Source organism: Chrysemys picta, chromosome 4 (genome assembly GCF_011386835.1).
Source record: "Chrysemys picta bellii isolate R12L10 chromosome 4, ASM1138683v2, whole genome shotgun sequence".
Taxonomy (NCBI): domain Eukaryota; kingdom Metazoa; phylum Chordata; order Testudines; family Emydidae; genus Chrysemys; species Chrysemys picta.
In genome coordinates, this window is record NC_088794.1 from 83,366,304 (window position 1) to 83,380,444 (window position 14,141).

Consider the following 14,141-nt stretch of genomic DNA (forward strand, 5'->3'; position numbering starts at 1 on the left):
GGTTCTCGCCTGTACTTGGTAAAATATATCCTACAGTTAGTTGTAGCTAAACCTGCAGCCTAGAGACCATTACTAATAAAGCAATGGAAGCCATGTTCAGTGTCAGCCTAAGCAAGGGGCTGGTAGTGTAGCCAGACTCCATTTTCTCCAGAGGCAGAGCTGCTATTACGTATTATGTATGACTTCGGTACCTGCTAATAATGGAGCTGAGACATTTGAGGCTCCAGGATCCTAGTACCAACAGGCCTGGTTTGTTATTTCAGTGCTATGAATTTCAACAGCTTAAGTGGCCTGTGATCTGAGATCTAGCCTATCGCAATTGATCACCCTCTATAACTGTTCTAATTTTAACCCTCCTTTGCATTCCTTTTCTTCCTAGTTCTCTTTGTATTGACCCCATCTGTTAGTCACATGATTTTAACCCCCACAAGTCCTATATGTCAGACCTCTGGCAGTGGCCTTTGATGCTTATGAGTTCTTATGTTGGTCTCTAATATCCTGTGAAGGGGAACACTTACCGCCAGTGCAGCTTGGTGGTTGGGTAGGGGTGTGGCAGGTTGAGTGCTTCCCAGGCATTCCCCTTTTCCACTGCTGCTCCACCTGTGATGGTCTGGCCTCTCAGAGATTCAGCCCTCCAGCCGGGGTCAGTCTTTCAAGTCTACCCCTTTCAGAATATATATAAAGAGCCCAGTAACAGGGAGGCTTTCAGGATCAAGTGAGGGATTCAGGCCTTCCCCCTTGAGTCAGGGTCTCATAGGAGGGTCTGGACTATCTTCCGGATCTTCCTCCAGCTAGGTTCCTCACCAAAGGATAGACTCCTGCAGTTGTCCCTCTTTAGGGGTTGTAGGGACCCCCCCCCCAGCTTCCAATCCAAGGCCCAAGGGTGGGCAGCTAAGTGCTGCACCCTGAGGTGCTATACAACTGCTTCCCTGGATCACTTCATACCTCCCCTCTCTTCCCACAGAGTAAAGATAAAATTTCAGACCTTCAGAATCTCCCATCCCCTCTTTGCAGGCTTGGTCAGGCCACCATAGTCAGGCTTCAGGCAGCAAGAGCACCTTTGGTGCTGCTTCCCAAGACCACAGAATGTGGCTCAGCTCCCTTCCACTATCTGCTTGCAAGTGAGCTACTCTACTTCCCTTTCTAAGCTCCTCCTCCAGCCTGGGCAAACTTTGCAAGTGCAGTGGGGTGGGACCACCTGGGCCCCAAGCCGCTCCATAACCCCTTCCTCTCCAGTGTGGGTTTATATACCCTATCATGTGGCCCAAAGTTTTGAAGCAGCTGCTCCAAATCCCAAGATCAAAGTAGAAGGGTGCATGACCGTTTTATTTCCATGTTTGTTATATGTTTCAGATTTTCATGTGCAATGGACACCGATCTCAACTCCCAGGACAGGAAGGACCTGGACAAGTTCATCAAATTTTTTGCTCTGAAGGTAATTTGTGTTTCTTGTTATTGGGACATTGGTAGGAACCCTCTCCTCTGAATTCACCTTCATTTATACTGAAGTTAAACCACAACTCCCCATGGGTAGAGTTATAGGCTTGTATATCTGTTAATAACCAAACTGAGACGAACTGAAGATAAATGTAGATAGAAGATTTCTGTTTTAAACATTTATTTGCCAGAAAAGGGCTGTTTTTCAGCAAAATTGTCATGCTGTAAAGCCAAATTGTGGGATCAGAATGCCCTTGTTAGCTCTGTGCCACTTTCCCCTGTGAAATTGACAAGGTGTGACTTCATCAAGCAGCCTGGCCAAGTTTAAGTCTTCGTTCACTTAAGTAGTATTTCCTGCTGAGTCCTGATCTTCTCTTTCTGTCCATCTAGGTTCTTATATAGTACTCAAAATTATAATAGCAAAATACTTCTTGTCACACGTTCACAGGTAACTAAAAATTGAAACCCCTAACTCTAAGTAGTTCCCTGTCTTGTTTAGGTAGGTAGATACTGCAGTGATGGATGTGCTATAAATGCATCAACCGATAGACCCAGGTTACCTCTTTATGTATCTCCAGCTCCAGGGTGAAGTTCCATAGTTTTTTGGTAGAATTGATTCAAATGCTACGACCGCTGATTATGAAATGGCTTCAGTGATTCCTTATTATTGTTACAGGGACATGGTCAACTTAAAAGTATACTTCTGTCCAAAACATGTTTACCTGCTGCTGTTATAAGTAACACCTGAGGTGACTATAGTGGAAGGAGATTAGCAAACCCCACTGATCCTAAATTCTAATCTCCGCTTAATCCTTTTCCAAAAGTGAGGCCATTTAACTGGTGTCCAGCTGCCCTGAATTGGCACGCAATGCAGGCTGAGAGTCCTAGAGTGCTCTAGAAATCAGTGAGCATTTTTGGCTTTCTCTTTCAGACTGTACAAGTGATTGTCCAGGCCCGACTTGGAGAGAAAATCTGTACTCGATCATCATCCTCCCCAACAGGCTCTGACTGGGTAAAGTCATGTTACTTATAGCAATCCCATATCTCTCTCATCTACTTTATCATGCTGATAATATGGGGAACGCTTTCAAGTAGGATATAAAAACAATACTGTACAATGTGTTGATTTTATATCTCGGCATGTACAGTGCCACCTTGGCCTCTTCCCAGGCTGAGGAGAGGTTTGTGATTCTCACCAGTCACTTCTGCCAGATGACCAAGACTTGTATCTAAGTTCTGAAGGAGGGTCTTTACCTCTTCATTCTGAGGTTTGAAGCCCTGATAAGAGGTGAGGGTATATAAGGGTAATGGGGGGCTTCTGGATTCTCCATGGGTGCATACAAGAACTAAGTGAGGACAGAGGGGTGTGTTTTGCCTTAGTACCCAATGTACAAGAATCTAATTAGAGCCAAAACAAATGTTTATTAGTAAATATGAAAAATGTAAGCCAATCTGGGATTTGCCTGTGTTGGACTGTGATTCACTTACTCAGCAGCTGGGTCTTACAAATCCTTATGAAGGCGAAACACTCAGCAAGTGGTGATCAGTTACTTTGCCCCCAACACTCCCCACCGTGAAGCCACAGAATCCTTTCTAAGGCTTTATCAATGCTTGTATTTCATATACCTCTCTTCTCTTTCCCAACTGCCTAACCAAGCTCCTAACCTTCTAAATCAATGCAATTAACTTCACTACTAGTATGGCTTGACACTTACAAACTCCATTGATGTCATTAATATCCATGAATGTTTCCTGATATTGTATGCTAATTCCCACCATGGAGGATTGCCCAGTGTATCTGTATCACTCTGACTATTTTGACTGTCTTGTCTGAAGGTCAACAAATGTTCTGGGTGTCTCCTCATTAAGGCCTGCACATTTAAATGCAGTGATGATATGACTCTGCTTAGCTATACCACAGTGTCTAGGGTAGCATCAGTCAGAGGGGCATCAACTGGTATATTGTGAATCTCATGCTGGGGAACTGGAAAAATTATCTTATCCCCTATGTGGGCAACTCTTTTTGGAACTAAGCAAAACATTGGCCAGTCATAACATGTTTGTGTCCCATATTGGAAGTGTCCGACCCCAAGTGGCTACACAATATTTACCTTCTCCAGCCTTTGCAACCTTCGCTTGATCTTGTCCCCATTGCCTCTGTACTGTACAATTCCAGGTTTCTTCATCCAAGGTGAACCCACATGCCAGCAATGCAGTATATCACAATGACATAACCAAGTGCCATGCCTCTTGGAACAACATGAGATATCTGGGAAATCCCCCACACAACCTTACCAATATCTGAGGACGTGACATATTCCTTTTAAGATGTAACCTCTCATGTTTGGTTCCAGCGTACCTATGGACTGGACACTATACACTCTCAATGCCTCGCTTAGTCCTGTGGCCACTGGTACTGCTAGTACCATAGGAAGGATCCATGTTTCATCAAGCTTGAATCTTTACTCAGCATAATAGATTATTGAGTAGCACCTAACCCTGCACCAATATACTTGTTTTACTTTTGTCCATTGTTCCAGCATCTTATTTTTATGAACTAGCATCTTCCGCTCCCATTGAATTTCCTTTAGTGCTCCCTGTAGCTCCTGTATTAGGAAGCTGCCATACTATGAACCTTTGATACATTAAGATGGTTTATAATTTTTCCATTTCATTGATTGCTACTTCCACTTCCCTAAACACCTATCCTATTGTTCTAGCACCCTGAACATACTTTAAATCCTCTCCAGATCTCATTCTGTTGTTTTTCACTTTAAAAGGTTTTGAACTGAACTCTCATTTTCTTCCCACAATACTGTGATATCTATATGATTCCATGCTGATGTTCCCAACTCCTATTACTGTTTCTATATCTCTCTTCCCCTGACTCTTCCCTGTCTCATGCCACCAAATTTCCTCCAGTTCCACCCCATCCATTGACTGTCTGAAATTTTGCAGTGCTTTTGCTATCATTCACATACAGAAGTGCGTATATTTTGCATGACAGAGCTCCTGTGGTAAAGTAAAATTGGTTTAAATTCAATACTACAGGTATCATTTGGAACTATACGTTACTATACGTAGTCTGATGGTCACAATTTATCACTAATCCATTGTCAGGTTCTGCTTCTGTTTCTGTGGATGGTTCATCATCTTGCTTAAATTCTGGAGTAGGAGGCATTGTTACTCCAGTATGTTCAGGAGTGGTAGTGGTATTTTGACTATTCTTAATCCCATTCAGAGAGAAGGTCTGGCATGTTAGATAGACTCCTGGGCAGTAGTTCGATGAGCTGTTAAAGTAACTCTAATATTTCCTGTATGTGTTAATTCATGGCATGCAGTTTTTAGATTAGCCATTACCATCCCATTTAAACACACTGTCCCCACCTAGATCACGTCCAAGTCCCTGCTCCTGAGAGTTGTTTGTGCTCCAGGATCCTCCACGTTGGCTGTTCTGCAGTCTGTATCAGAACACTAGGCTTTCCTGCATGGTTACCCAGGAACCATAAGGCTAGGGCAGTGGTTCCCAAACTAGGGTTCGTGAACCCCTGGGGGTTCACGAAATGTTATAGGGGGTTCTCGGGAAGCATGGAGCGAGCAGCCTGGAGCCTTGGAGACTTCCAAGAGCTAAGCAGATCAAAACAAGCATATCTATCACACTGAGGAGATTTAAACTTCAAGACTCCTTTTACGAAATAGAAAGGAAGGTGGATATTTTTTTCTGTTTTTAAAATTAAATAGGCTGCTAGTGTTGTTTTTAAATTATTATGAAGAACAAGTTTAAGCTTTGTTGTAACATGCATTGTTTGCCTGGACTGCTCAAGACCTGAATGCTTGTGCAGGAGGAACTCTTTGAGTTGGCTTCTTAAATACCTTCATGCTGTTTCACATCTGATACTCCTTGATGAAACATGGGAGCCAGAGGTGCCAGTACAGGGGGATGACGACGGTCATGTGCCACCCCCACATCGGTGTGCCCCCCCATGGGTCCCTCCCCTTTTTTTCCTTGCCCCCCCCCTTTTCTGGCAGTGCCCCCTAGCCTCTACTGGCGCCTCTGATAGGAGCCTTGTCTTTATAACAGGCTTAATCACAAGCTACAAAAGTGAGATCTTGGAAGAGTGTTGCCGTTTTCATAATGTAATAAAAACACTGTAATGATAAATAATAATAAAATAGTGTGTAATAAGTATGTCATAAAAACAAATTTTATATTTCCAAGATCACTGCTTTCATAATTTATGCTGAGGTAAGGGAGAAAATCCATGGAAATATTCATTTTTAGGAGGTGGTTCACGAGACTTGACATTTTAGTGAAAGGGGTTTGCGGGTTGTTTAAGTTTGGGAACCACTGGACTAGGGTGACATTCTCCCCCTCATGCACTGTCACCATCTTGTTCTGCTGTATCACAAATTCAGTGGACCCCAATGCAATGCACATTATGCCTCTCATGGTGACCAACACCTGAGAGAGACAACAAATATTCTCACTTCTCTCTTTTTACATCAGTAGATTCACTTCTGTCCTTTCCCCTGTATGGTTTCAGCTGCATAGCATGCAACCGATCCATCAGTTCACCACCCCTTTCTAATCTTTTACCTGAACTAGATATACTGATGCCCTATCCTTGTCCGTTACATGGTAGCAATCCTCCCAACTGGCTTTTGGAAAGGGCTTTTTATCTGAGACATGTTGCAGAAGTACCTGATCTCCCACTTCATACTCCTTGCCAGAAGTTTGGCCATAAAAATAACTTTTCATTTTTCACTGGGCTTCCCATTAATGAAGCAGCTCACATTTTATTTTTATATTTCAGTTTTGAATACATTTTTCACAGGTGAGATTTTTTTTTGGTCTGGCCTCTGTTAACTGCTCTATTTTAGCAACATTCTGTTTTACTGTTGCTTTGATTTCTTTATTCTTTTCTGAGTCTCAGCCAACTTAGATATCTGTACCTCTGCTGCTACACTTAAACTGTCCTGACAGACTATTAGCTGCTGTGTTCATTTTTTTCTTAGCGTGTACAAAGTATTTTCCCCCACACACTTTTTTAAAAAAAAAATCAATATTCTCTTTAACACTTAGACGTTTAACACTTGCATTACCCCCCAAATATCTAGTCCCTTCGTAGCTCTGCAGTGTTCTTGGAGTTGTGCAAAACTCCTTTTAACTTCACCTTACTTTTCCTTAAATCACTCAACTTCAGTTTTTCATTGTGAAGTAGGACATTTCCCAAGGCCTCACTAGCGACTAAATCCTGGGATGTAAACTTTTTACCTTTTTGCCCAGAGTGAAATGTTTTCAGCCAATGTATTCTGCAGCTTTAAGTTTCTGTCTCTGCCCTTTGTACTCATATTTTAGTTTAGCACATTTTGTAGCTGTGACTGCAGTTTCCTAAGAATCATGGGCCACAAAAGTGTGAGCTACCGTGACATCTAAGGGTTTAGTAAGCCAACAAGTGGCTTCTTGTCCTGTTGCTCCAGTCATGGTAATACACTATTGTGTTCCATATCCCGCCTGAATTCTAGATGTTAGAGACAGATTCTCCACTATCAAGCAAAGCATGTTTATGGATGCCTCCTATAACTGATACTACATTGGGGCATTCCCGCTCATCCAAGGTAAAGTGGGTAAGGATCCTGGACGAGTGAGAGGAGGCTCAGTATCCCTATTGGGGGATGGACGAAGCAGTTCCAGCCAGTAGACCACATGTCCTGTTCCCTAGGACATCTCTTGAAGCCTCCACATCTCCTCCTCCAGTTCCTCATTGCACCTCTCTTCCTCGTAACAGGGGATCCATGGGTGCTCATAACCACCTCCTTTCCCTCTGCCACACACACTACCATACCCAGGGTTTTCTGTTCTACCCTCGGAATTGGGTTCCTGGCCATTTTCAATCCTGTATGCTTTAGCCTCATCCACTGGGTCTTTATTTTTACCCCCCAGGATGTGGTGAAAAGCACATTCTGCTTTTTCAACCTGAACATTAGTTCAACCCCTCTCAAACACCATTTTAACTGCCTCTCTAACCTCTGGAAGTGGCCCATCTATAACAAGTTGTGGGTAGTCTCAATCATCACAAAATGGATTAGTCATGACCAGAGAACAAGCAAAAAAAGTCGCTCTTCGTGTTCGTCAGGGGGCTCATTAGGGTTTCTGCTTAACTGCAACAACAGTGGTGATTGCTCCATCAGACCAGAATAAAACTCAGATAAGCTCTGCATACAGGAACTGCCACTATATCCGGCCTCTATAGCCCTGTGGAATACGCAGCTAAACCCCAGAGCCAACTCCCTTTTGTAAAATTCTCTCTCATCCCCTATAGTCAGATCACAAAATTCAACCTGCTCTCTAGTTTTCAGAAGCCACTTCAATACTTCCTCTATGCCCATGCTTCTGGAGCAAGGGCCTATTTCTTTCAGAATGGCTGATATCTCCTCTGGTGAAAGGTTTTTAACCTTCATCTCTGAACGGGTACCACCCTGATTGTTTTGGACTGTGGACATGATTATAGGCACCATAAGGGCAGCTTTAGAGTCCAGACTGCTCAAGGAAGGAAAAAGTAGATTATAAGGAGGTGGAGCCTCCTTAGACAATACAACGCTGTGCACATTAATGCTTCCTCCTTCCAAAAGTTTCATTGTCTGATTAAAAGCACTTGTCAGTTCTGTATTCTCCAGTTGCACTGCTTCTAGCTGTGGTTGCAGAACACCATTCTGCTCCTTAAGAGACTCGCATTCCTGAGCATTCTCAAAGTTCGTAGCTCAGTGACCTCGTCTGTCCGTTCTTGTGTTTCACCCTTCTGCATTTCTTTAACTTGAGTTTTATATTTTCTGAATTCTAGTTTCAGTGCTTCATTTTGTTTCACAAAAGCTCTGGCAGTCACTATCTCACCCTGAACTGTGCCTTTTACCCTTTTCTCAGCAACCTTTTTGTTGCGGAAAAGGGTGCTTTCAAGCACATTAGCCCCCACTTCAAGCAGATTCTGACTTGCGAGGATGTCCATCTCCTTAAGGGGACCCCCACCATGTCTTGTCTACATATCTCTCCAGCGACTCCACTGTCCCTTAAAAACCCCTTAAACCCCTCAATATCCTTAGGTTGCAGTCCTTGGGATATTGGCTGTTAGCCCAATCTACAAACTGACTAGCTCGCCAGAACGTCGGAATGAGATTCACTTACTCAGCAGATGGGTATAACATATCTTTATTAAGGCAAAACACTCAGCACGTGGTGGTCAGTTACTTACAAGTGGGAAGCTCATCAGGACAATCTCATCACAGTCGCCTCCAGCACCGGACAGTACAGGTTCAACCTTCCTGTATTACACAAACTTATGTATAACTTTTTGTTACCTTTTCTTATGCATACATATTAGTCTTTCATTTCCATGTTAACTCTCCTCCCTGTCAGTACAGGTTTAGTGTTAGTTCAAATGAGTCTTTTCTAGCTTTTTAGTTACTTTCTTTTTGTTTTCTCACAGACATGATTACTCTGCAATTTCTTACACATGCACAGTTCTACTTATGCTTACGGTGTTAAATGTTATCAGACTAGACTCTTAAAATTCACAGAAGGCTTCTGTCAGGCTTAAATATGTATTCACCCCCAATAGTCTGTTCTGTAACTGTTGCAGTGGTCACCTCTTTAATCTGTTGTGTAGCAGATTGCTCTAACTTGAGTCTGTCTGCAGTGTGCCACTGGACAGGTTTTCCAAAGGAATCTGACAAATTAAATAAGCTCTTTCATTTTGCAGTTCAACTTGGCAATCAAAGATATACCAGAGGTAACTCATGAAGCAAAGAAAGCCCTGGCAGGACAGCTACCTGCTGTTGGACGGTCAATGTGTGTGGAGATCTCTCTCAAAACCTCTGAGGTAACAACCCAGCCGAGATACATCACCATTTGTTGACTTGCCCCTTAAATTATCTGCCTAAGCTCTTATTCTTTTGCCCAAGGCCATGTAAAAATCTCTCTAGTCCTGCAGTGTGCTAGTATGCCACTGAAGATTAACATATTTTACAATGAAAGGGAAATCTCACTGCAAATTGGTGAGGCCAAACACTTAGGAGTGGGAGAGCTGCAAAATCAGCTTATTAGCTCACCTTGGGAGCTAACCCATTCTCATGTAAGCATGTCCTGAGTACAGCCTCCAGCCTACTTTTTATGGGGCTCCCTTGTCCCACAGTGAGATATCTTTGGGTCCTGCCCTTGTTAGCACATGCATATAATGAGGAAATAATGACCATCTGTTTACAAAGAATCAAGAGTCAGGAAAAATACATTTCCTTAGAACAATGGTTCTAAACCTATTTACTATTGTGGGCCACATCCAATACTACCTGTATGGCCCTGAGGATGTCACATGGGCCGCAGCTCTGCGTTGATTGGGCTTCAGGTTGAGAACCACTGCCTTAGAGCTACATTGCTGTAACTGATTTTTAATGAGATGTGAAAGAGCTTGTTTGTTTTAAATGAGCTATGTTCCTGATCCTTTCTCTGATGTAGGGAGATTCCATGGAGCTGGAAATCTGGTGTCTTGAAATGAATGAAAAGTAAGTGTATGTTCCTCGGTTTTGTTTTGATTTTGTTTTTTTAATCAAATGAGCAAGTTTTTCCTGGCTGGCTGAATGATTGAGCACACAGGGGACCTGACCTGCAACTGAAAAAGCTATGGGGAAGAGCTCAACAACATTCCAAGACGTTGCCAAGGGCAGATCAGAAGGTGTTCCAGACCGGTTCATATGAGAGGCATTTAACCAGTCATTGGAGCTGACAAGCTCTGCTGCAGTGTCCTGTGCTGTCTGGCATGCACCCTGACGTACATCACAGTGGTCAGCAACCTGGTGGGACTAGAGAGACCATGGAGAAGGAGAAAAAAGACAAAATATTCTCTTCTCAAGTGCAGCGAGATTTGTAATAAGTCCTTCAGGATCCCAGTATTATGTACCCGACACTGATTCTCAAGATCTCTGTGTAAAGGAATTTGGAGGCAAAATTGGCAGTCCTGCTTTTGTACTTTCCATCAGTTAAGTTAAAGGGAAACACTGTCATCTGCTTTTTCAGAGTACATACTTTTTCTCCATAATACAAAAAGCAAAAGCTATCTCATAGAACTGGAAGGGACTCTGAAAGGTCATCAAGTCCAGCCCCTTGCCTTCACTAGCAGGACCAAGTACTGATTTTGCCCCAGATCCCTAAGTGGCCCCTCTCAAGGATTGAGCTCACAACCGTGGGTTTAGCAGGCCAATGCTCAAACCACTGAGCTATCCCTCCCCCAAAACTGACTTCCTGAAAGTCACATAGGAAGTTCAGGGCAGAGTGGGAATAGAACCCACATATCCTAAATCCCAGTCCAGGGCACTAACCACAAGACCATCCCTAACAGAAGGATGTTTCTCCCAGCCTCTCCAAAACTGAGAAGTAACAAAGGAATGTAAGATTTGCCTGATCATATTAGATCATTGGTCTTTCAAGTCAGACAAACCACTCCTGATGCTTCAGAGGCAAGCCCCTCCCCCATGCACAATGCATCTCTCCTGCTGTTTACTGTATGTCAGAGAAGAGGATTAGAAATTTAATTCTTTCTTGGTCCCCTGTGGCAATCAGTGTGTGCACTCAAGCATGAGATTCAATTACCCAGGAACTACAAATGTTAATCATGCTAAAGTTACCCCTCTCTAGTACAAGGTCCTATGCCTTCTGCAGCAGTGAGTTCTACAGAATCACTATTTACTGTTTGTCCTGCACTGGAATAGGAGTCTTGGCCTGCTAGCCCAGATACAGATTACCATCCTGATGCTTTATTTCAGGTCTGACTGTTACTCTGAAGCAAATATTAGATTACTGGCCCAACCCCCTTTTGGTGTAAACTTGTATTGCTTAGCTGGAAACACTGGACTAACTGCTTCTATGTGCTCTCTAGGTGTGACAAAGAAATCAAAGTTTCCTACACTGTGTACAATAGGCTGTCTCTGCTGCTGAAGTCCTTGCTTGCTATAACCAGGGTGACTCCAGCCTACAGACTTTCAAGGAAACAGGGCCATGAATACGTAATACTGTACAGGTAATGTAGACTGATATTCTGTGTCTGAACTGAAACAGTAGGAGACTTTTAGGCCCACAAAATATAGCTACTCAGTTGGAATTTGGCCAGAAAACCAAAGCCAACATCTGAAACCCATGCAAAAATTGCCAAAAGATAGATAATGATCCCTAATGACCAGGACTTCAGTGTTATATCTGATTTGTAGGACAGCACCTCCATCTGCAGCTCGCCGACCCACCCTGGGATGCTGGAGAATAGATTTTAAATGGTTTGGAAAAATGTGTGTAATTGTATATGTGACTTATGCACACCATAATTGTACAAGTATCAGAGGGGTAGCCGTGTTAGTCTGAATCTGTAAAAAGCAACAGAGGGTCCTGTGGCACCTTTAAGACTGACAGAAGTATTGGGAGCATAAGCTTTCGTGGGTAAGAACCTCACTTCTTCAGATGCAAGTCAGTGAAGTGAGGTTCTTACCCACGAAAGCTTATGCTCCCAATACTTCTGTCAGTCTTAAAGGTGCCACAGGACCCTCTGTTGCTTTTTACAATTGTACATGCAGTTGAACAGTTAGTTGTATAACTGGTCATTTTGGCAAAAACAATTACCAAAGTCGTATATAGAATCACAATAAATGCATGCGCAAATTGGACACTCAAGGACGTTCCTACAGAACACAGTTTAAAAAGCTAGTTCTGGAAGAGGTCCCTTCTTAAATCCTCAGTGCCACTTCCTAGGATTTTCCTGTAGATCTCCCACCCAAATACTAATCAGGCTCAGCCCTACTTAGCTTGTGAGATCTGATGGGCTCACAGCTTGAAGTAGGATGGTTAATCCCATTCTTTTTGACCTCAGGAAGTGGTTGTATAGAGCATTGGGGTGGTGAGTTGAAGCTACTACAAAGTCACAGGCTTGTTATCATGATTGGCACAGAAGTTGTGAGGTTTAACAAAATTCCCATCTTTTCTCCGTTCTTGCCCACGTTGCTTGTTTCTTTAATGTGCAGGTAAGAGTGTAACGGGGTTCACTCACCGCTGAGGGTGCCTTCTTGTGGCTGGGTCTGGGAATAAACGCTAGTCTGGTCTAGTGCCCCCTTCTGCCACTTGCTCACCCTGTGGTCCTTTTCACTCTCCAGCACTCAGGGTGCTCGCTCTTCATCACCACTGGCCAAGTCACTATATAGTTTTTCCCTTCTGGTGTATCAGCATCTCACTGGACCAACTGTCCAGATGCCACCTTCACCAGTACTGTGCCACTTCCCAGTGGCTGGTAGGGGAACTTGGGCCTGCCTTCTACTCTAGGTTTCAGCCCAAGGACCCTATAATCAGGGTACCCAATGTCTATGCCAGGGATAGGCAACCTATGGCACGCGTGACAAAGGCGGCACGCGAGCTGATTTTCAGTGGCACTCACACTGCCCAGGTCTTGGCCACCGGTCCAGGGGGCTCTCCATTTTAATTTAATTTTAAATAAAGCTTCTTAAACACTTAAAAAACCTTATTTACTTTACATACAACAATAGTTTAGTTATATATTATAGAAAGAGACCTTCTAAAAACATTAAAATGTATTACTGGCACGCGAAACCTTAAATTAGAGTGAATAAATGAAGACACAGCACACCACTTCTGAAAGATTGCCAACCCCTGGACGCAGTCTCAACCCTGATTGCTCTTTTCCTGAGCTTCTTCCTACTCTGCCTTCCACAGGCTTTCTTACCTACAACTCCTGTAGGTAAATCCCTTCCATCAGGGCCAGGATGGGATTCTAGGGCTTTTTCTCCCCCATAGGTTTCCTCCTACCCACTTCTCTGTGCCCAGAGAGGAACTGAAGACTCTCTCCCTGCAATCCCCTTCTTTGTCATTGTTTTTTTGGCACAGCAGCCTCATCCTACAAGGCTATGGCTGCCATTTTCTCCATTCATTTTATGAAGAAACTTTCTTTCCATAGACTATTTCCCAGAATCCCATAGAACATGATGAACAGTTTCTTTGGTTTTGTGCATATTATACAGCCCACCTTCATGTCTTTTTAATCAGGTTAACTTATTATTTAATGCACAATGACCTGCTAACACTCTAAAAATTACTACTTCACGTTATGATAAATGTGGCATATAGTATGATCTTCAATTTTTTGAGTATATGTCATAAAACCTTTGTCCCTTTGTTTCCTTGACCCATAGTTTTTTGCCATTCCTTTGCAAGCTTCTTCACGATCACACTTTTAAATTCTCCTCTACTTAAAGGGTATCTTAATATCCACCTCTACATGGTATCTTTGTCAGCCATCTCATATCCCTTTGTCAGCAATCTCATTTCCAGGTATTCTGATGTGCTTCAGAATCCATGGTATTGTTACACAGACACCTGCTTGCATTGTTTCCATAGTTAGAAATTACAAGTGAAATAATGTTCCTACTTTCCAAAGTCCCTGTTCTGATTGTCATAATGCCTGACATGGAATCAGATAAAATTGCAGCTGTAGCTGGTCACGCATCTCCTACCCAGCTCAGTGCCAACATTATGCCCATTAGTTCAGCTGTCAGAATGGTCCCATAATTTGATGGCATTTTAGATTTGTGGATTCCAAAACTGGGAACACCGAAGGCTGTTTCCACTTTACCCATGCTGTCATCTTTTGATCTGTCTGCATAGA

General features: G+C 43.1%; 1 protein-coding gene across 22 annotated transcripts in view; it reads left to right on the top strand.

The window, feature by feature from the left end:
- ATG13 (autophagy related 13) overlaps positions 1-14,141 on the top strand; it is a 47,857-nt gene that overhangs the window by 7,204 nt on the left and 26,512 nt on the right. For all 22 annotated transcript variants that reach the window (XM_065595151.1, XM_065595153.1, XM_065595137.1 and 19 more), the window contains 5 exons: positions 1,354-1,435; positions 2,369-2,449; positions 9,192-9,311; positions 9,944-9,990; positions 11,361-11,501. In XM_065595151.1, coding sequence (XP_065451223.1) covers positions 1,367-1,435; positions 2,369-2,449; positions 9,192-9,311; positions 9,944-9,990; positions 11,361-11,501 — 458 coding nt within the window. In that variant the 5' untranslated portion in view covers positions 1,354-1,366. The remainder of the gene's footprint in view (positions 1-1,353; positions 1,436-2,368; positions 2,450-9,191; positions 9,312-9,943; positions 9,991-11,360; positions 11,502-14,141) is intronic.